The sequence below is a fragment of the Melanerpes formicivorus genome, unplaced genomic scaffold (assembly GCF_026170545.1).
Source record: "Melanerpes formicivorus ecotype bairdi unplaced genomic scaffold, bMelFor1.0.p_v2 SCAF_38, whole genome shotgun sequence".
NCBI lineage: Eukaryota > Metazoa > Chordata > Aves > Piciformes > Picidae > Melanerpes > Melanerpes formicivorus.
The window spans coordinates 4,213,098-4,234,355 of NW_027142390.1; the positions used below are offsets into that span (position 1 = coordinate 4,213,098).

Genomic DNA, 21,258 nt, shown 5'->3' on the forward strand with positions numbered 1-21,258 from the left:
TTGAAAAGATAAAAACAACGTTACAAAGAAATGCTACAGCAGACAAACCTGAGACAGGGCAGAGGCCACTGAAAACTTCAACAGTAAAGTCTCTACCAATGTGGGAAGCAGTTACAGCACTCCCTTAACACCCCCTGAGGTTATCAAGTTAAAAACACAAATGCTTGTTAAAACTACAGTAAGAAATTAGAGATACAGCCACAGAAATGGCAAATTCAAACATCTGACACAATCACAGAATTGTCAGGGTTGGAAGGGACCTGAAAGATCATCCAGTTCCAACCCCTCTGCCATGGGCAGGGATACCACACACTAGAGCAGGTTGCTCAGAGCCACATCCAGCCTGGCCTTAAAAACCTCCAGGGATGAGGCTTCTAACACCTCCCCGGGCAACCTCTTCCTGTGTCTCACCACCCTCATGGTAAAGAGCTACTTCCTAACATCCAATCTGAATCTACCCACTTCTAGTTTTACTCCATTCCCCCTAGTCCTATCACTAACCAATACCCTTAAAAAGTCCCTCACCAGCTTTCTTGCAGGCCCCCTTGTAGGTCTCCTCAGTCTTCTCTTCTCCAGACTGAACAACCCCAACTCTCTCAGTCTGTCTCCATAGGACACGTGAACAAAGCTCCTTCCCACTGACTTTCTAACTGCCCCTAAGTTCAAGGTGAAACTACCCAGGCAGTTCAATAGGGCATAGTATTTTACTGTTGCTGTAACCAAGGAGAGAGACATCTCAAGACATGTTTAATTGAAATATTCTAGGTTCTTTACTCTAAAGGAAAAGGAAATTACTAGGAAGGCTATTAAGCTAAGCCTGTAATAAGTTAATGAGCCAATTACAGACTAAAGTCTCTTTCTGTAGCTCAGTTTGGAACACCAAAAGTCTGAACACCCAATCAAAGCACACCATTACCAACTGAGAGATATGAAGCAGATCTGGCCTTCACAGAGCCTCTAAAGCACTCTGAGCAGTATCTCAGCCATACCTCGATTTGATGAAGCGCTTTGAAAATCGAGAGATCAAAAGGCAAGAGATGCTCCTGAATGTTACTGGTTCCAAAAGGTCCCCCTGCTCCAGTCACCTAGTAATCAACATTTAGGAGAGTTACTGCACATAATCCAACTTGTCCTTGTTTCAGATTGCCTTACACAGGCGACAGCACAAATAAGGCAGCTTGGAAAGGCAGTCAAAAGCCCCAACCAATTTGTTAAGTCTGGAACAGTTCATGAAACTTGCAGATTAACTCTTCAGGGGAAAAAAAACCCAACACCAAAACAACCAGCAAACCAAAAAAACAACCCCACAAGTTCATTGCTCCTGATAAGAGCACTGAGCTTAAATCACTGAACTTGAACTGCCACCTTGTGCCTGTATTTTGCAGCACAGGGGACATGCAGAAAAAAAACCATAGGCAAGACCAGCCAAGGAGTCATCCTCAGCTGACCAAGCCAGAGCTACATTCAGTAACAACTTCACACAACATCAGGATCCTTCCAGACAGAACTCTCTTCAGTGCCACTAAATGGATGAAATTCAAGGCACTGACAAGATGGATTGGAAGAAGACATTAGACATTAGTGTGCATCTAATGAAATCACATCTACTGTTTCCATGGGGTCACTGGATCCTGGCCTCAGAGCATGTCAACAGCACAAAAAATATACCAGTGGTTTTATTTATCTTTGCTGTTAGTAGAATTTTGGGAGAAATCTCAAAGTTTGTCTGGTCTGGTACCTCACATGCTCTGAAGTTTGTAAGCTCAGAGCACTCACAAGTACTCAGAAGGGCCAGCAAGTATGAAGCTGGATTTTTATCTAAACGGTGCCCTCCTCAGCCAGAGAATCCTCTGTTCAGAAAATCCCACACAGAGGATGGAAAAGGCTAGTGAAAAGCCACAGGACCAGTCCAGTTGTGATTTCACCTTCACAGCTTCCAAGGCCCCCACATGAAGCTTCCCCCAGTCCATTGTTTTGTTTCCCCTTGAACACACCACACAAAGGAAGCTCTTCACAATAAAAGGGCTCACAAAGTTTTTAAGCTCTACCAAGCACCATTAAAAAAGTATTACTCAAATTCTAATTCAATTATTTGGTAGGAACAAGAACAACCTGGCTGCAGACAGAGAAGACCTCTTCAGTGGTTGTTTTACATTTGTTCTGAAATGGTAATTTGTTTAGAAATCTTTGTTGTTTTCTGGGGGGATTTTTGTGTGTTTGGTGTGTTGTTTGGGGTTTTTTTTAACCAAACCCTCCAAAACTTTCATATAGTCAAAGGTAAGAAGGGGGACAGCATTTGCTGCACATGTATGCATATGCATTGGCCTACCCACAGTACCCTGCAAAGACTGCAAGGTTGAAAAGAACAGGTATCTATCTCCCCATTCCTATTAGCATCCACCAAGAGCCTGTGACTGCATCTCCACAGAGAGCACAGTTGAAGGTGACACACTGGAGAATCAATCTCTTTGGTAGAGGACTACCTGTGTATTGGAGGTGGGCAGAACAAACACCTGTGTAACACTGACTTCTAAATGCCTGCAGGTTGTTTCCTATCAGGGAAGCTTTTGTGCATTCAAACTGGACTTCAGAACTATGCTAAGAATCACATCAGCCTGGCAGATACAACCTCTCTCTGTCTATGCAAGTATAGCTCACCTTTAAATACTTGAGTCTACAAGTGAAATCCAGAATGTGACCTAGATCTGTCTTGGCATCTCCATTAGCACATGTAGGCTTCCCCTGTAGCAACTGCTGAGTGACAGCATATAACTGCAGGGGTCTGATGGTGAAGACTTCTCCAGCCATTAGCAGCTGCTCTCCTGCAAACCAGAAGATGATGATTTCAAACAGTGGTTACACAAGAGGAAATGGTACAAAGGAGATCTAATGGGAGGGATTAAATGTTTGTCATTTATTCTCTAAGCTTATGACTGAGGTACCAAAACAATGCTCTTTTTTGTCACTTTAAACCAGAATGCCTGAGTTAATACTGGTTTTTAACACCATAATAATCTAGGTGTTCAAATGGGGACTCATAAAAGCCTGAAGCTCCTAAAATTACTAGTGGCAGCTTTCCCTCACTCCTAACAGGACTGGAGTTAAAGTTCATTTACACAATTTAAGCAACTAAACTTTTTCCAATGTATCCCCAAGTTCTATAGTAGTTAGCACTTACTCTATCTAGAAAAAGCAGTACCTGCCATCTACAAAATGGACCTGAAATCTTTTGCTACACTGCCTAAAAATCAGAATTGTAGCAAGTATGCTTTTCCTGGAGAATATGAGGGGGTTTCACCACACTAATACCCATGCAAACTCCCAGAAGAGGAAATTCATGACCTGGTAATACTATTTCTACAATCAAATGCTATTGTCAAAGTAGGAAATGGCATCTGAAATCCTTTCTGAAAGCACCAGGAGAGTTCAAGTGGACTACAGCAGCAGTCAGAACACACATGTGGAATTAATCTCTCCATTTAGAACACTAGTTTGACTGCATGACTAGTTAGAGAGCATCAGCTTTCATAAGCAGACTTCTCAGAAATGCTCCAAGGAGTGAAATTCCTTTTGACCTCATTGGGGGCAAGTCCAAGAGTCCAGCTGCACATTACTGGAAGGCTACACTAATACAGAACAGTCAAATATTAATGATTCTGGTATCTGTAAAACTATATGCACTACACAATCAGGAAAGATTTCTCCAGGAGATTCCTTAAAATCTTCCAAGATTTGCTGCATGGCTCCTGTGAAATGGCTTCACCTGAAGTGGATTGTGCCAGAAGAGTCTGAAATGGCAGACTGAAATTTGCCCTGGCAACGGGAATTATACAGCAGCATCTAGCATGTCCTTAAAAGAAACAGCACAGGTTAATCATTGCCATGCCTCCTGCTGTTAACAGACCAGGTGGTACTGTTGCAGTTACATCATTTTTGTCTGCCAGCCTCAGAAAAGACCATTCTTTAACTGACCAGAAGGTCTCACTATTCCTGAATCATGGAACAATAATGTTAATGAAAACAGAACTTCCTTACAGGTTCCACTCAGACATACCAAGAGGGAAAGCTTCACAAAAGCTTCTGATCACCAGTACCACAGCCTAGCCTTTAAGGACACCGAGTAGTAGGCCCTTTCCAAAACTTAAATACACCAATTTCTCCATTTTGTTTCCAACCATAGCTGCACTAATGCTCTCTCTCCTCCCAAAATGCAACTGGAGTGAAAGCAGTAACACCTGGGGAAAAAAGGTGAAGATAAAGAAAGAAAGAAAAAAATCTCATGGTTGGATATGGAAGATTCAGATCTGCCAGTGTCTGAGGAGGAACTACCATAGCACATGAATATTCACCATTGCCAGCTCCAATCTTGCAAGAGCCTTACCTTTGTGGAAGAGCTCTTCAGCCAATGCAGCAGTGATGCCATTGATCTCCTGCAAGGAATAAATCATTACTATTGAGGATAATCTACACACTTGTGGTTCCAGTTTTCCATTGTGTAACTCTGCTGCAACATGCCTTTTGCTGTGGCACAGAACTTTTCTTTTAAACAGAAACCAGCTGTGACTGTGTCATGGATTTCTTTGTAACCTGAACATACTGCTGCTGCAGCGTGATGGTTTAGCCCAACCGCCCCAACAAAAAGCACAGCTGAACTCAGCTGGAGAAGTGAATGAAAGCTGTGTTTTACAAGCAATAATGAAATGCAATGAATACATACACCAATATACAGTATTTACCATATTATACAAGAATTTACAAGTAAAGAAGCAACACAGAAATCCCCCCGAGGAGGATCCCACCTCGGGTTCCCCCAACTTCTCTCCCTCCCCTCTCTCCTTCTAGTTAATTAGAAAAAAGTCCAGTTTTGGAGCCCCTATTAGAGGAGGGATGTGGAGGTGCTGGAAGGTGTCCAGAGAAGGGCCACGAGGATGAGCAGAGGGCTGGAGCACCTCTCCTATGAGGACAGACTGAAGGAGTTGGGGCTGTTCAGTCTGCAGAAGAGAAGGCTCCGAGGTGACCTAATTGCGGCCTTCCAGTATCTGAAGGGGGCCTACAGGAAGGCTGGGGAAGGACTTCTCAGGATCTCAGGTAGTGCTAGGACTAGGGGGAATGGAATGAAGCTGGAGGTAGGGAGATTCAGGCTAGATGTGAGGAGGAGGTTCTTCCCCATGAGAGTGGTGAAGCCCTGGAATGGGTTGTCCAGGGAGGTGGTCGAGGCCCCATCCCTGGAGGTGTTTAAGACCAGGCTAGATGAGGCTCTGGCCAGCCTGATCTAGTGTGGGGTACTATGATACTAAGAGAAAATGAGAAAAATATTAGGAGAAGTTCAAAGAAGTTCAAAGCTCAAAGCAGTTAAGCAGTTATTCAACATCTTTGTGGGTGCCATGGACAGTGGCATTGAGTGCACCCTCAGCAAGTTTGCTGATGACACCAAGCTGTGTGGTGCAGCAGACACGCTGGAGGGAAGGGAGGCCATCCAGAGGGACCTTGACAGGCTGGAGAGGTGGGCACAAGCCAACCTCTTGAGGTTCAATAAGAGCAAGTGCAGGGTCCTGCATCTGGGTCGAGGCAATCCCAGGCACAAATCCAGGCTGGGCAGGGACTGGCTGGAAAGCAGCCCTGAGGAGAGAGACTTGGGGGTGCTGGTGGACAAAAAGCTCAACAGGAGCTCTCAGTGTGCACTTGCAGCACACAAAGCCAATCAGATCCTGGGCTGCATCAGGAGAAGTGTGGCCAGCAGGTCGAGGGAGGTGATCCTCCCCCTCTACTCAGCCCTGGTGAGACCCCACCTGGAGTACTGCCTCCAGTTCTGGAGCCCCTATTACAAGAGGGATCTGGAGGTGCCGGAACGTGTCCAGAGAAGGGCCACAAGGATGATCAGAGGGCTGGAGCACCTCTCCTATGAGGACAGACTGAAGGAGTTGGGGCTGTTCAGTCTGCAGAAGAGAAGGCTCCCAGGTGACCTAATTGTGGCCTTCCAGTATCTGAAGGGGGCCTACAGGAAGGCTGGGGAAGGACTTCTCAGGATCTCAGGTAGTGATAGGACTAGGGGGAATGGAATGAAGCTGGAGGTGGGGAGATTCAGGCTGGATGTGAGGAGGAAGTTCTTCCCCATGAGAGTGGTGAAACCCTGGAATGGGTTGTCCAGGGAGGTGGTCGAGGCCCCGTCCCTGGGGGTGTTTAAGAGCAGGCTGGATGAGGCTCTGTCCAGCCTGCTCTAGTGTGGGGTGTCCCTGCCCATGGCAGGGGGGTTGGAACTAGATGATCCTTGTGGTCCCTTCCAACCCTGAATGAAACTATGAAACTATAAGAAGTTAGCTGCTTATCTTATCAGTTTCTGTCCAGGGTCAGCGTGCATGCCAAGAGAAAAGCTGGAGTGAGTGAGAGAAAGGAACGTGAGAGAGATTTGCTATGGTACATCTCACATCTGATCAATGACATTTGTTTAGAATTAATCTTTGTTTTCCTTTTTACACCCCAATAGAATAGAATAAACCAGGTTGGAAGAGACCTTCAAGATCATCACATCCAATCTATCATCCAACACCACCTAATCAACTAAGCCATGCAACCAAGCACCCCATCAAGTCTCCTCCTGAACACCTCCAATGATGGTGACTCCACCACCTCCCTGGGCAGCCCATTCCAATGGGCAATCACTCTCTCTGTGTAGAACTTCCTCCTAACCTCCAGCATCAACATGTTCAGCTAGAGAATTCTGCAGCTATCCTTTCCTTAAAGGCACAGCCTAAACTGCCACAACTGCCTAAAGATGACCTGAAGTTGTTTAGTTTCATACGATTTGCATTTCTGAGATGGAAGATGCTGAACTCTATCTGAATAATTAGATCCTGCCATATTAGAAAAGACACAGCAACTAAAGCAACTGTTACTAGCCATCATTACCTGATTTGAACAAGAGGGAGGCTTTGAAGAAACTACTCCAAGAATTGTTGTTCAAGTTTTAACTTTGAGACTCACCTATTTCATCAAGCATGCTGCGTTTCCCCAGCATATCACTGATACACAGCAAAGTTTAGATGAGCAGGTCTACAGGCAGAAAAGATCTATAAACAGGTTTCTGGATTGATTCAGAAGCCACTTTCCCCCACCCTCCAACTTCTCTAGTTTGAAGCCACAGAATGGCCTGGGTTGGAAGGGACCTCCAAAGGTCATCTAGTCCCACCCCATCTGCAGTAAGCAGGGACATCCTCAACTAGATCAGGTTGCCCAGAGCCCTCTCCAGCCTCACCTAAAATATCTCCAGGGATGTGGCCCCAACCACCTCCCTGGGCAACCTGCTCCAGTGTTTCACGACCCTCATGGTGCAGAACTTGTTCCTAACATCCAATCTAAATCTGCTCTTCCCTAGTTTGAAGCCATTGCTCCTCGTCCTATCACTACAGGCATCCTATCAGTACAGTCTCATCCCCATACTTCTTGTAAGCCCCCTTCAGGTACTGGAAGGTCATTATTAGGTCTCTCTCTTTTCCAGGCTGAACAACCCCAGCTCCCTCAGCCTGTCTTCATAGCAGAGGTATTCCAACCCCCTGATCATTTTTATAGGCCTCCTCTGGACTTGCTCCATCAGGTCCATGTCCTTCCTCTGTTCAGGGCTCCACCATTCTGGACCTACCCAGATGCTCAACCTCTGTTCTAGGAAGAAAAATGGAAGGCTTTTTCTTTCCTACCTCAAGGTGCATGATGATCAGTACATGCATTTCATCTGGGCATACTTCTCTCTACAAAACTAAATGCTCTGGGGAAGTCTAGAAACAGTCCTAATCATTTCCAACAGTTCTCTCTCAAAGAACAAACCACACAACCGTGACAGCGAAGCTTCCCCTAGACACAAGCATCTCATTTGAAGGTGTAGCTGGGAAGGACAACCAGATACTATGGATCATCACAAAATGAATATTTGATGAGTTTACTTTGCTGACAAATCCCCCATGATTCATAACAAGGGAATAAATCCACGGGACATCTGCAGCACATAGCTCATCTCATCTGATGAGGTAAGCAGTCCAGAAAAACACGTCGTGTATCTCTGACACCCCACTCACAGAGGAGGAACAAAGCCTCCCCATCAGCTCTGAGAACAACAAGCCAGAAGATGCATTCCAAATGAAATTTAGCAATCCCAGCTCTCATTTAAATAAGCCAATTGTATTCATTTGGCATGCACAGACTTGATTGAAAACTATACTCTGGATCCCTCTCATCATGTGGGCCACTGAATACTTTTTTTTTGCATTTACAATTGAAACATGATTATGAGTTGGGCTGTTCAGGGCAAAAGAAAAACCCCAAACAACTCTCTTGCTCTGTCCACAAAAGACCTCTGTCTTAGCTCTAACCACTCACATGCATTAAACCAACAGGAAACCATTATTTGGAGGTGTCTCTGAACAGCAGTTGGTGATTACTCAATTCTTCTCTTAGAGGCTATCTGTAAGTTAGCAAATCAAGTTACCAGAGATGAAAAGGTGTAAGTGCACCAAAAAAGCATCCCAGCATCACTGCAGACACCCTGTGGAGTGTTGAAGTACCTGGCTTTTCCTTGAGATACACAAAGGCTTTGAAGTGTTTTTAATGTGTTTATGGTAGGTGTTTCTATTCCATTTAGTTCTAATTAACCTGAGAAATCAATTTAAATAATCCCTACTGAAAGCACTACAAACAAGAACAGACCAAACACAAAAATTGCCTATACAAAGTGAGGCAGTATCAGGGATTATAATGGCTCAAGCATGCAGAGGCTGTCTGCTAATGAAGATCATAGTATCAGTCAGGGTTGGAAGGGACCACAAGGATCATCTAGTTCCAACCCCCCTGCCATGGGCAGGGACACCCCACACTAGATCAGCCTGGCCAGAGACTCATCCAGCCTGGGCTTAAACACCTCCAGGGATGGGGCCTCAACCACCTCCCTGGACAACCCATTCCAGGGCTTCACCACTCTCATGGTGAAGAACCTCCTCCTCACATCCAGCCTGAATCTCCCCACCTCCAGCTTCATTCCATTCCCCCTAGTCCTATCACTACCTCAGATCCTGAGAAGTCCTTCCCCAGCCTTCCTGTAGCCCCCTTCAGATACTGGAAGGCCACAATTAGGTCACCTGGGAGCCTTCTCTTCTGCAGACTGAACAGCCCCAACTCCTTCAGTCTGTCCTCATAGGAGAGGTGCTCCAGCCCTCTGATCATCCTCGTGGCCCTTCTCTGGACACCTTCCAGCACCTCCACATCCCTCTTCTAATAGGGGCTCCAGAACTGGAGGCAGTACTCCAGGTGGGGTCTCACCAGAGCTGAGTAGAGGGGGAGGATCACCTCCCTTGACCTGCTGGCCACACTTCTCCTGATGCAGCCCAGGATCTGATTGGCTTTGCGGGCTGCAAGTGCACACTGAGAGCTCATGCTGAGCTTTTTGTCCACCAGCACCCCCAAGGCTCTCTCCTCAGGGCTGCTTTCCAGCCAGTCACTGCCCAGCCTGGATTTGTGCCTGGGATTGCCTCGACCCAGATGCAGGACCCTGCACTTGGTCTTGTTGAACTTCATGAGGTTGGCTTGTGCCCACCTCTTCAGCCTGTCAAGGTCCCTCTGGATGGCCTCCCTTCCCTCCAGCGTGTCTGCTGCACCACACAGCTTGGTGTCATCAGCAAACTTGCTGAGGGTGCACTCAATGCCACTGTCCATGGCACCCACAAAGATGTTGAACAAGACAGGTCCCAGGACTGATCCCTGTGGGACTCCGCTTGTCCCTGGCCTCCACTGGGACATGGAGCCATTGACAGCCACTCTTTGGGTGCAGCCATCAAGCCAGTTCCTTATCCATCTAGTGGTCCACCCATCAAACCCATGTGTCACCAGTTTGGAGACCAGGATGTGGTGTGGGACAGTGTCGAAGGCTTTGCTCAGGTCCAGGTAAACGACATCAGTTGCTCACCCCTCAGCTATTAATTTCATCACCTGCTCATAGAAGGCCACCAGGCTGGTCAGGCAGGATTTGCCTTTGGCAAAGCCATGCTGACTGTTCCAAGTCACCTCTTCACTATTCTTCTGAGCCAGTAGTGCCTCCAGGAGGATCTGCTCCATGATCTTTCCAGGCACAGAGGGAAGACTGACTGGCCTGTACTTCCCTGGTTCCTCCTTACCCTGTTTGAAAATGGGGGTAATGTTTCCCCTTTTCCAGTCTGTGGGGACTGCCCCAGATTGCCATGACTTTTGAAATATAATAGAGAGGGGTTTAGCAACCTCATCTGCCAGTTCTCTCAGTACCCGTGGGTGCATCCCGTCGAGTCCCATGGACTTGAACACTTTCAGGTTCTTCAGATATTTGATAAGACCAAAGTTCTGCAGGAGAGATTTTTCCAGCAGAATTGCTATGGTAAATATTTAGCTTTTCTGCTGAGTAACTACCTTTTCCTGTAAATATTTAGAAGTACTCTGAAGTTCCAGGCAAAGAGCAATTGGACTTATGCCTCAAGACAGACTCCTTTAAAGCAAAGAAATGCAGATTAAGCAGAGCTTCACTCTAAATACCCAAGTGCAGTTTACAAACAGTGAAGCATTCATATCCAAATGATGATTTTATTTAAGTAACAAAGGATGAGCATTGCAGCAAGAGGTAAAAAAAAAAGCCCACAACAACAAAAAGTCTGAAGGATAAGGGAAGGACCAAATACCAAATAAGGTTTGTCCAAATACCTATCTAAAAATGCTCAAGTTTACTCAACTAGGCAAAAGGCCAGGCAGCAAAATGCTATTGCCCCACAGCATCACCCCTGCTTGACAGTCAGGATTGAGTCCTGCACGGCTCCTCCACTGCTGAGTCTGTGGACATTGTTTGTGGAGATCCCAAACTACTACCACAGCACTGAAAACTACTCCATCCCCATCCAAACTCTTTCAAATTCACTAATCCATATTTACATGTGGCCCAATCCTGTAAATATATCTCTGATGGTCCCTTAAAACCCCATGGGAGAAACTATCTGGGTCTATCAGGGTATCTCCTGGGAGAGAGTCTCTTGCATGCTTTTAACACAGCTTGCATGATATGATTTTCACAGCAATTAATATATTCAATGAACTCATAGAATGACCTCCTTTTATCCTGTTGAAGTTGAAGATTTCATTACAATCCAAAGAAAACACTCTAGACTAGAAAACAAGTTATGCTGAGGAAGAGGAGTTAGTGCCTTCCTCCTACTCTGGCCTGCTGATGTTGTAATATAGAAGTATTTCATGAGGTGTTGGGTGACAGGTTGGACTTGATCTCTGAGGTCTTTTCCAACCTTATTGATTCTATGATTCCAACTTCTGCCTGCATAAAAACCTCTGAAGTTACAGTACTGAAACACTAACAAAACAGAGTAGCCAGAGAACACAAAATCATTCAACTGCCTGAAGATTGGGAAGTTTGCTCCTGGACAGAGCTGTCCCTAAACTATCACACACCTTTTAAATACATTTAAAGGCTCTAAGCCAGTTCAGACAACAAACTAGTGCTGCTCACTCAAATCTGCAGGGCCATAGCACACTGTGAAGTAAGCCTTCTACTGTTTACCTATGCCAAACTCTAAAGCCTCACCAGGATAATTATGTTCATGAAACATATCTAAAACATGATTTTCTTTGTTGCTCAAGCTTAATTAACACATCTAATGGACCATTTGTGACTCATTTCTGAAGCCTTTACATGAAACCAATGAAGGGACATCTCAGCACATCCCAAAGTAATTACTGTTCCTCCTTTCCATTAAGTTCTCCAGTGCATTTCACTCTATGAAGTCCATTCTCCCCCTTACAACAGGATGCCATATTGCAAAAAGGCCTAATTATACACAAGGGATGAATGAACAAATTGCAGTCTGGACATGAAAGCAAGCCACTGCTTCTTACTTCAAGCACTCTTTACCATAACATTCTGTCTGCTGGCTGCAGTTATACCTCCAGAGGCCACTCCATCACTGCACTTCTCCTGGAGAAGTACCGTTTTTCTTCATCTGGGCTCCTGGAGACTGTTCCAGGGTAAACCACAGCTCTAGCCATTAACCACTAAAGGAAGGGGGTGTGTGGATCAATTATGTGATATTCCTCAGGGGAGCCAGCACTATCAACTTCAGCCTAAAAACCAATTCAGCTTCAGATTTATTCACAGCTTCCAACTATCCTGCAAGCATTTATTTTCTCCTCTTAGAGTCCCTACCCACACTACTTGCCAGCACTGCTGGAAAAAGCCATGTCAAAAACCTTTAAAATATGCTTTGTTTGTTACATTGTGCAAAATGCTGGGGAAAAAAAAAGGCAGTTTCATCTATTTTGTGAGGATTCCATCCAATCCTCTAAGTCAGAGAAGCAGGGAAAGACACTTAGGCCTCTGTTTCAAATGCTAGAAATATAACTTACATATAAATGGAAGTGTAGGAAGTGTGACAAAACTTTTGGAGCAGTGACAGGGAACTTGATGAGCAGAGTTTGCAGGTAGACCTCTAATTCCTTTTGTCTTTTCTCCACCAGGCTTTTGGAATTTTTCCCAATAATCTTCTTAGGAGGTAAGAGATTTTTATCTATTTTCTTTTCTGAAACAAGCTGAAAGAGAAAGCCCAGCGTTACTATGAGACTCACCATCTGAACTCACACAAGAGATGAAAGAGAACACATCAAGAGCAAATTGCCTAATGCCTTTGCAAGATGCAAAGATAAAGTGACCTCAGCAAATTTAGATGTTGACCTGAAAGCATTTGGTATTTTCAGGAAGAACACTTTATCATAAAAATGATGAGAAGCTCAGTAGTAGTTTTCTGAGAGGAACATTCACAGTACCCCAGGACAGAATGGAACCCAGATAAAAAACAGACTAACTGATGTGTTTCTAAGCAAGCAGCCCAGTCTGCTGTGGACTTCTAGTCATTTTCAGTTGCTGTTTTTAATCAGCACTGGTAAGCAACCACCCCAATGCTACTGTCTCAGGACAGTTTTATCACTCCTTCCAGACGTAAGTCTTTGCTCCAATCCAACTTTTGGCTACCAGATCAGCTGATCACGAACATCTCTTGGAAAAGCCTTTAACGACTGTCCTTAACTCTGCTCTGCCTTGTACAAGCTTCTGGCCAAGGCTCAAAGTCTCCAGAGCAACCTCCACCAATTGAAGAAGGGAGTCTAACAGGGGCAAGTAACACCAGTCATAGGAAAAGGATGTACTCTGCAGTTCAGATGGTAACTGGCAGATACTGTTCCTCTTTACTGAGTAAAGATTTGTATCACATGCAACAACTATACAGATTGCATAACCTTTTATAAGAGATCAAGGCCACAGCTTTAGTATCTTTACCTTTTCATGCAGGTCATGGAAATCACTGTAGCGATGTTTGACTGTCCACTGGTGATTGCCAACGCTGACCTGAATAATGTATACCTGCAAGGAATTAATTAAAGTAAGAGAACTGCAAAGCATTTGTCTTTATTAAAGAGAAGCTGACTGTGCTGGTTAACACAGCACTCCACAGTGACTCTACACTTTTAAAGTAGCAGTTAATTAAAAGCTAATCCAAATTTCTACCATGACTTTAGGGATGTAGGATGCCTAATCTCATTCACAAGGCTGCTCCAAACACAGGCAGATGCCCTGTAAAACAAGAGCTTTTATTTTTGCAACCCAGAGATTTATAATCAAGATCTAAGATGCTACTTTGGTATTCAGAGCTATCCACAACGCATCTGAGACAGCAGCATATCTTCTTCAATCTACCAAGTTCCATGATGGGTGGAGGAACTTGGCAACCATCCTGCTGTCAATTCATGATTAAGCAGAAATCTGTAGCTTAACCCTTCTGAAACCTAGACAAATCCTTTGGTTGGATGTTAAGTGGTTTACTCCTTTCAGGGTAAAGCACACAAACCAGCTGAGAATTGCAATTGTGCCCAAAGAACCAGCACCATTATCTGAAGCAACCTAACAATTCTTTGCACACACAAAGTATTTTTGACCATGTATGTGCTGAACAATTCAAGATTTTCATTGTAGGTGACTTTTCTGCAGGAAACTCACAACCTGCCTTTGGCTATGTCATAGTATCATAGTATCAGTCAGTGTTGGAAGGGACCACAAGGATCATCTAGTTCCAACCCCCCTGCCATGGGCAGGGGCACCCCACACCCCACAGCCTCATCCAGCCTGGTCTTAAACACCTCTAAGGACAGCGCCTCAACCACCTCCCTGGACAACCATCAAGATTAAGGGAGAAATCTGAGTATCAAGTGTTTGGGGAAATAGGCTGCTTTTGGCCATGGTGACCTTCACAACCACTTTTTGAGGTTAGATCCATAAAAACTGTCTTTAAGACCTCTGTAAATGAAATGAGCTGAAGAAGGAGTCCTCAGGAGAGGACAGGCTTGCAGTCAGATGGGAACAGAGCCCACATGAGAGGAAACACAATTTAGTGGATGCTAATTTGCACCTATAAACTACTGGGTGCAAAAGCAGCTGGGATTGAATTCCCTGTTCCTTCTTGGCTGTTATAGACATGACAAAAAATATCTGCAGCATTAATGGCTTAATTACCCTTTGAGAAAGGCTCTCAAGGGTAAGTGAACAGGAGCAGAAGGAAGACATCCCACAGAAACTTTGCAAGTATAAAACAAAACCCAAACTAGAAACAAGGCTCAGTAAAACCAGTTTTACAGCTACTTGAAAATAACAAGTTAAATAAAGTGTGTTATCCAACTCAACTATATTCCTTGGGGGGAAAAAAAACCCACAAAACAGTTCATAATCAAATCTTGAAAGCATTTCATACAGTGGAGAACTTGCTTACTATCACAGATCACACAAGCCTGACTCATAACTGCCATGAGAATGATGCACATCTTGTGGCTGAATCCACTTGAGGAAACAAAAAGCATCAACAGTTTGTTTGTTACACAAAAGACCAGCTTCGTTTACTGCTAGTACAGACCAGGACACCACCAAATGTTAAACAGAATACCCCTCGCTGAACAAAACCCAAGGCCACCAGAGGACTGAACCAAGACGTCTGGTGCACACAGCAAGTGACACATCGGTGTTTGGACGGGGACTGAGGACACAGATGAATGCCTTACACAGAATCACAAGCTCAATTAAGGCCTGCGTCTGCCTTCCTGTCATGTTGTGTTGGGAAACAGCAGATGATGACTATTCACTGTGCTGCTGGTAACAAAGCCAAACAGGAATAACCTGAGTGTTCAAAAGCACCTCATAACGCTGAGGAAAGCAAGGAGAGACTTAAAGAAACAAGATGACTAAAGTTAGAACTGAACAGGTACTACATTTAGAAGCCATAATAAGAGTAGTTCTTATTCTTAGAGCTGACTGCACTAAGTTAAGGCAGATCAAGCAGTACAGCTAAACGCAACACAGACTGGGGGAACAATGCATAAACCCCCTGCTGAGGCACCGAAAACTCGGTAAACTTCACAGCTCAGGAGATTGGGAAGGAATGCCCCTCCTCTCTGTATAAAACACAGTCAGAATAACCATATAATAAAGGCTTTGTGTCCTTTTGCTAAAACAACAAGCACTGACCACTCCTGGAAACGAAACACCGAACCAAATGGATAGTTTGGGTCAGGAAAACACCCATTAAAGTGAGTCTTTACACGCATTGATAGCATTCCTGAAGTCTTTAGAAAGCCAAAGCATTGCCCTGGCAGAATGCAATCAGAGTTGGCCGTAGGTATTCACCCTGCAAACAGCATCAGTGTGCAGAACGACAGCAACTGATCTGACATCAATCCACAAGCTGCCATTATCTGTAGAAGTACAAATGCAATACACTTGTGTGCTCCAAAGACTTGCTTCGGGGCAGAAATAAATCACTTGAAAGCAAAAAAGAATAACACCTAAGTGTCTTAAAAAAAAAAAAAAAAGCCAGATCTCTAAGTACATTGTCAATTAATTGAGTGCACTAACATGACAAGGCTGACAGTTAAGATTCTTCAATGACTGCCTACCTGTGGAGCCAAGCACTAGAAAGCTTAGATGGAAAGATGATTACATTCTCTCACACTGCACTGTCTTCCAGACAAATATACCATCTGAAACAGCCACCCACATTTATGCCATAAACTCCATTTACTTATGCCATAAACTCCATTTCTAGTGAGGGGAAAAAAAATGCACAAGTGTTTGCATGTGCAGGTTTTCCTGCTCCCCCTGTCTCTACCAAACTCTTCTGTGTCATACATTTTGTCCACTTTTCTCTGAAGCAGCTGTTCCTGCTTCGCAGAGCGGTTATCACATCAGCACTGTTGTACATTCTCATGGTTTTCTAACCTGTCACTTCAGAATCTCAGCAGTTAAGAGCACAGATCACTAGGCAGTGCACCTTGGTATCCCCCAAAATAAAGGGAATATACATAGAATGAACCAGGTTGGAAGAGACCTTCAAGATCATCACGTCCAACCCATCAACCAATCCAACCCACCTAAACAACTAAACCATAGCACCAAGCACCCCATCAAGTCTCCTCCTGAACACCTCCAGTGATGGTGACTCCACCACCTCCCCAGGCAGCCCATTCCAATGGGCAATCACTCTCTCTGTATAGAACTTCTTCCTAACATCCAACCTAAACCTCCCCTGGCGCAGCCTGAGACTGTGTCCTCTAAAGAAACGTTTACTACCATTCTTCTTTAAGATGTGTCATTTTTAAAGCAGCTGTTCAATGAACAGCAGTGATTCCCGACTGCCTTTTGTTTACTTCATGCACACATCACAGAACCACACCCAGCTGGTTTTACAGGGATATCTGGCATTTCTAGAGCATTTCTCATCCAACTTCACACTTCAGCGCTGCCTACCAAAAGACAAGCACCTCACTTCACAGATGACAGGCAGAGCTTCCCACAGAAGGCTGGGACACAGGTGTGACTGAAGTCAGTAGGTCCCAAATTCCAGAGCAGTGATGCAGCAGCATCTCCTCCTCCCTGCCTCCTCCAGCAGACTGTTTACACCCTTTTTAAGGAAGCCACAGGATTTTCCTTAAATATCAAAGGTAGCATTTATATTAAGAACAGATGCAAAGAGACAGGAAAAGCAGGAAGGCAATTTTAGGCCAAACAAATGCACAGCAGGAAAGAAATGAAGCAGCCTTGAAGCCTTCCAGCAATCAGCCAGTCTTCAGTGAACATCTAGCTAGACTACTAGTACATGCAGGAGAAATACCTAGTACAAGTGTTCCTGGTTTTGTAACCCAACAGAAGTAAAATCAACAACTGCATTACTTTTTCATGTTGGATTCATCCATACCTTGCCTCCCACTCTAACAACTACAACAAGAATCACACATTTTAAAGAGTACCTTCAGAATGACACAGAACTGTGGGCCTCCCTGGTAAATTTTACAGGATTTAATATCACAGCTGTCAAATGGATGTCATTAAGTCTCCTGCTGCTGAGATTACAGGCTCTGAAATGAATAGTAGAGAGGGAAGCACACATGCCAGAAGAAAAACAACTCTTTCAAAAACAAGGGTGTCAGTAGGACAGCTGCCACTATGATTCCAGGTTGATGGATAAAGGTGCAATTTACTTGCTGCACTTCCTCTCTCAGCTACATCAGATCTGACTGCCTTTCATACTATTTGACTTCTTCACTTCTGCCCTGGTACAGAATAGAATGAACCAGGTTGGAAGAGGCCTTTGAGATCATCACGTCCAACCTATCATCCAACATCACCTAATCAACTAACCCATGGCACCAAGCACCCTAACAAGTCTCCTCCTGAACACCTCCAATGACAGTGACTCCACCACCTCCCTGGGCAGCCCATTGCAATGGCCAATCACTCTGTGGAGAATTCTTCCTAACCTCCAGCCTAAACCTCCCTTGGCACAGCTTGAGACTGTGTCCTCTTGTTCTGGTGCTGGCCTGGAAGATGAGACCAACCCCCACCTGGCTACAACCTCCCTTCAGGTAGTTGTAGGCAGCAAGAAGGTCTCCCCTGAGCTTCCTCTTCTCCAGGCTAAGCAACCGAAGCTCCCTCAGCTTCTCCTCATAGGGTTTGTGCTCCAAACCCCTCCCCAGCTTTGTTGCCCTTCTCTGGATACGTTCCAGCAAGTCAACATCTTTCCTAAACTGAGGGGCAAGAGAATCAAAGCATGCCCAAATGCTGGTAAATGTTGCCTTTCAGGCACCCTCCCAAGAAAAAAATGGCATTAAAATCACATGGTATTCCCAGAACTGTATGTACTTAAGGGGGGGAAAAAAGCTTCCTTGGCCTTAGCTGGAACATCTTAAAATGCGATCTCCAATTATCAGCTGATGTGTTGAACACTACCTGCAGCAAAGCTACACTGCCTGAACCACAGCTCAATCTAGTGCATTAATGGCATTAGCAAAGGCTGGCTGTACCACGATAGACACTTGCAGACTGAAGTAGCAAAGCAGCTAACACTTCACCTCCTGTGTCCATAACCTCCAGAGGAATCATGGGGTAGATAATATTTTGACATTTTCTCAATTCAATTGACTGAACTTTCTCAGTAGTGTTGTAACAGGATGAGATGGACAGATTCAAGCTTGAGGAGAGTAGATTTTGACTAGAAATTAAACTCTTTACAGTGAGGTTGTTGAGACACTGGAACAGGTTGCCCAAGGAGGTCATAGATGCCTGGAGGTGTTCAATGCCCAGCTGGATGAGGCCTTGAGCAACCTGGTCTAGTGGAAGGTGTCCCTGCCCACAGCAGGGAGGTTGGAAATAGATGACCTTTAAGGTCCCTTCCAACTCAAACCCTTCTGTGATTTACTTGGTATGGCCAAATAGCACTGAAAACTGTCAACACCAAGACGAACACTGCTGAGCATTGGTTCACGTCTGACACGGATGTTCCCAGTTGCCATGCCACAGGTGGCATCACGCCTTTCAGCAGACCAAGGGCTGTGAAAACCACCTTGCTTGTGGGCTGAATCACATCCCAACACAGAGCAGAGCCACCTCAACAGCAGCAGGACCATCGCTGTGAGCTCACATCCTGCAGCTAACACAAAGGGAGGAGCTGATGTGGTTTTCAAGAGTTTACATTAAGCTTCTAATCACCTCTAACACTGAGCACTCATGACAATACTGTCTGCAAATATGGCTCCTCATCACCTCCCTGAGACATCACTCCCACACCATGGTCTTCCAAGGGTTGTTAATTGGAAAGGAGTTAGGCTCTTCACATGCCATAGCTGTGCAAATGCTCTATCCTATTAAAAACTCAGAAATCACTCTCCTCTTGCTCTGTTTTCCCTGGATACTTTTTCAGGGACAGTAACCTGAGGTATTACTTGTAACTATCACACAACTTTACGAACACTTTCTTTCTAGACAACTGCTCCCCTTCTCCCTTTAGGTTCCCACAGCAAGAAGAAATTTGACATCCTTATGCACAGTCTTACCCCCCCCCCCCCAAAAAAAATATAATTGAAATCACAACAAGGCAGAAGCAGAAAACATTTTTTTTTCTAGTTATGTAACTAAAGGGTGGTGTGCTGGAGATGTTTTCTGTCTGCATTTATGCTGAGGTCTGGTTTATGATGATCTGCTTCCTGAAAAACAGACCAATTAGCTCTTGGTAGAACGCAACCAGTTGAAACCCAAGTTATACATCAATATTATAACACAACATCACTGGTGACAATCTTTTCCTTTTCTTTTTTTTTTTTTTTTTTCCCTCTTTTTTGAAGGTAAAAAAAAGAACTGTCAGACTCAAACAACCTGATATCCTCCGAAAATAGGACCTGCTTTTCAATTGGGATTTTTACGGTATTTTCACCCCACCCCTTAAATTATTCCCTACTATATTCAGTCCAGCTTTAAAAAGATGTTTATGCAGTAATTTTTCATGACTATATGCACAAACACATATATACACATATATATATGTATATAGACGTACGTGTATATACAGCTAAGAAAATGACATTTGCAAGCTTAGCCCCTACTAAAACAGCAGCTCTCCCAAGGGGCTAAAGCTAAGTGAAGCTCAGGCTGAGACCCGCAGCCCCGCTCCTCCGCCCGAGCCCCGCAGCCCCGCTCCTCCGCCCGAGCCCCGCAGCCCCGCTCCTCCGCCCGAGCCCCGCAGCCCCGCTCCTCCGCCCGAGCCCCGCAGCCCCGCTCCTCCGCCTCTCCGGGGCTCATTTCCCCCAACACCGTCCCTTCACCGCCGCAGAACCCCTTCGCAAACTTCTGCCAAAAGATCCTCGCTCCGGCTTTAACGTGGCTACGAAACCCGGCCTGGAGCTGCTGCCCGGCTCGCTGGGAGCCGGGATGGAGACGGCGGCACTAAGCCGGAGGCAGCGCAGCACCAAGCGCGGCCGCGGCCCGCTCCACTCGGTACCCCGCGGGCTGCCTGAAGCGGGCCCGCTCCTCCACACCTCCCTGCTTCGCTGCCACCATCACTCGCTGCCCCACACGCCCCTCATGGCCATCCCACTCGCCCCCACGGGACCCGCTCCGCCGCCCCCCCTCCTTCCCACCCCGAGTCGCAGTCAGTCTCCCTCCAGCCCCGCACCGTGTAGGTGTCCACAAGCTCGGAACCCAAGACTCGGGCCTCCCGCGGGGGATCTTCGCCGTCCTCGCCCCCCGCCGCCGCTTCCATGATGCCGCCAGAAGCTCAGGAGCACGGCTGCCGCCCGCGCTCACGCCGCTACAGCTCCTCTTCGGCTGCCACCACCCCCGCCCGCGGAGGCCCTTAGCCCAGCGGGCACTCCTACCGCCGCCATCTTGCCTTAACTTCCCCTGAGGGTGCGGTTCGCCCCGCCCGCCGCTTCTTTATTGGCAGCCACCCGTGAGGGCCGGTGCGCGGCGCACCACGGAGGCAGGGCTTAGCGCCAGAGAGGCGGGGCTTAGCGCCAGAGAGGCGGGGCTTATCGCCGAAGAGGCGGGGCTGTGAGCCATCCAGGCGGGGCTTGGGCGTACTATGCCGCGCATGCGCATTAGCGCTCCCACGGCAGGGCCGTGCGGTGGGGTGCAGCGCGGTGTAGCATACCCCTGCGTAAGATAGCGCAGGGCCGTTCAGTGCGACGCCACATGCTCCTGCGTAATGCAATACAGTGCAATGCAGGGCTGTGCAATGCAACACAGGGCTATGTGATACAGCTCAGGGCTTTGTAATGCAGTTCAGTGCTATGTAATGTGACATAGGACTCTTCAGTGCAACGCTGAGCTATGTTACATAGCTCACAGCTCATGCAACACAGAACTGCGCAGTGCAACTCGGGACTCTC

General features: G+C 45.9%; 1 protein-coding gene across 4 annotated transcripts in view; it reads right to left on the reverse strand.

Annotated features, from left to right (window-relative positions):
- NISCH (nischarin) overlaps positions 1–20,764 on the reverse strand; it is a 41,192-nt gene extending 20,428 nt beyond the window's left edge. For all 4 annotated transcript variants that reach the window (XM_068157902.1, XM_068157901.1, XM_068157903.1 and 1 more), the window contains exons 1-6: positions 20,544–20,764; positions 13,337–13,420; positions 12,412–12,594; positions 4,382–4,430; positions 2,659–2,822; positions 990–1,085 (exon numbers count right to left, since the gene is read on the reverse strand). In XM_068157902.1, coding sequence (XP_068014003.1) covers positions 990–1,085; positions 2,659–2,822; positions 4,382–4,430; positions 12,412–12,594; positions 13,337–13,420; positions 20,544–20,630 — 663 coding nt within the window. In that variant the 5' untranslated portion in view covers positions 20,631–20,764. The remainder of the gene's footprint in view (positions 1–989; positions 1,086–2,658; positions 2,823–4,381; positions 4,431–12,411; positions 12,595–13,336; positions 13,421–20,543) is intronic.
- Between the last annotated feature and the right edge of the window lie 494 nt (positions 20,765–21,258).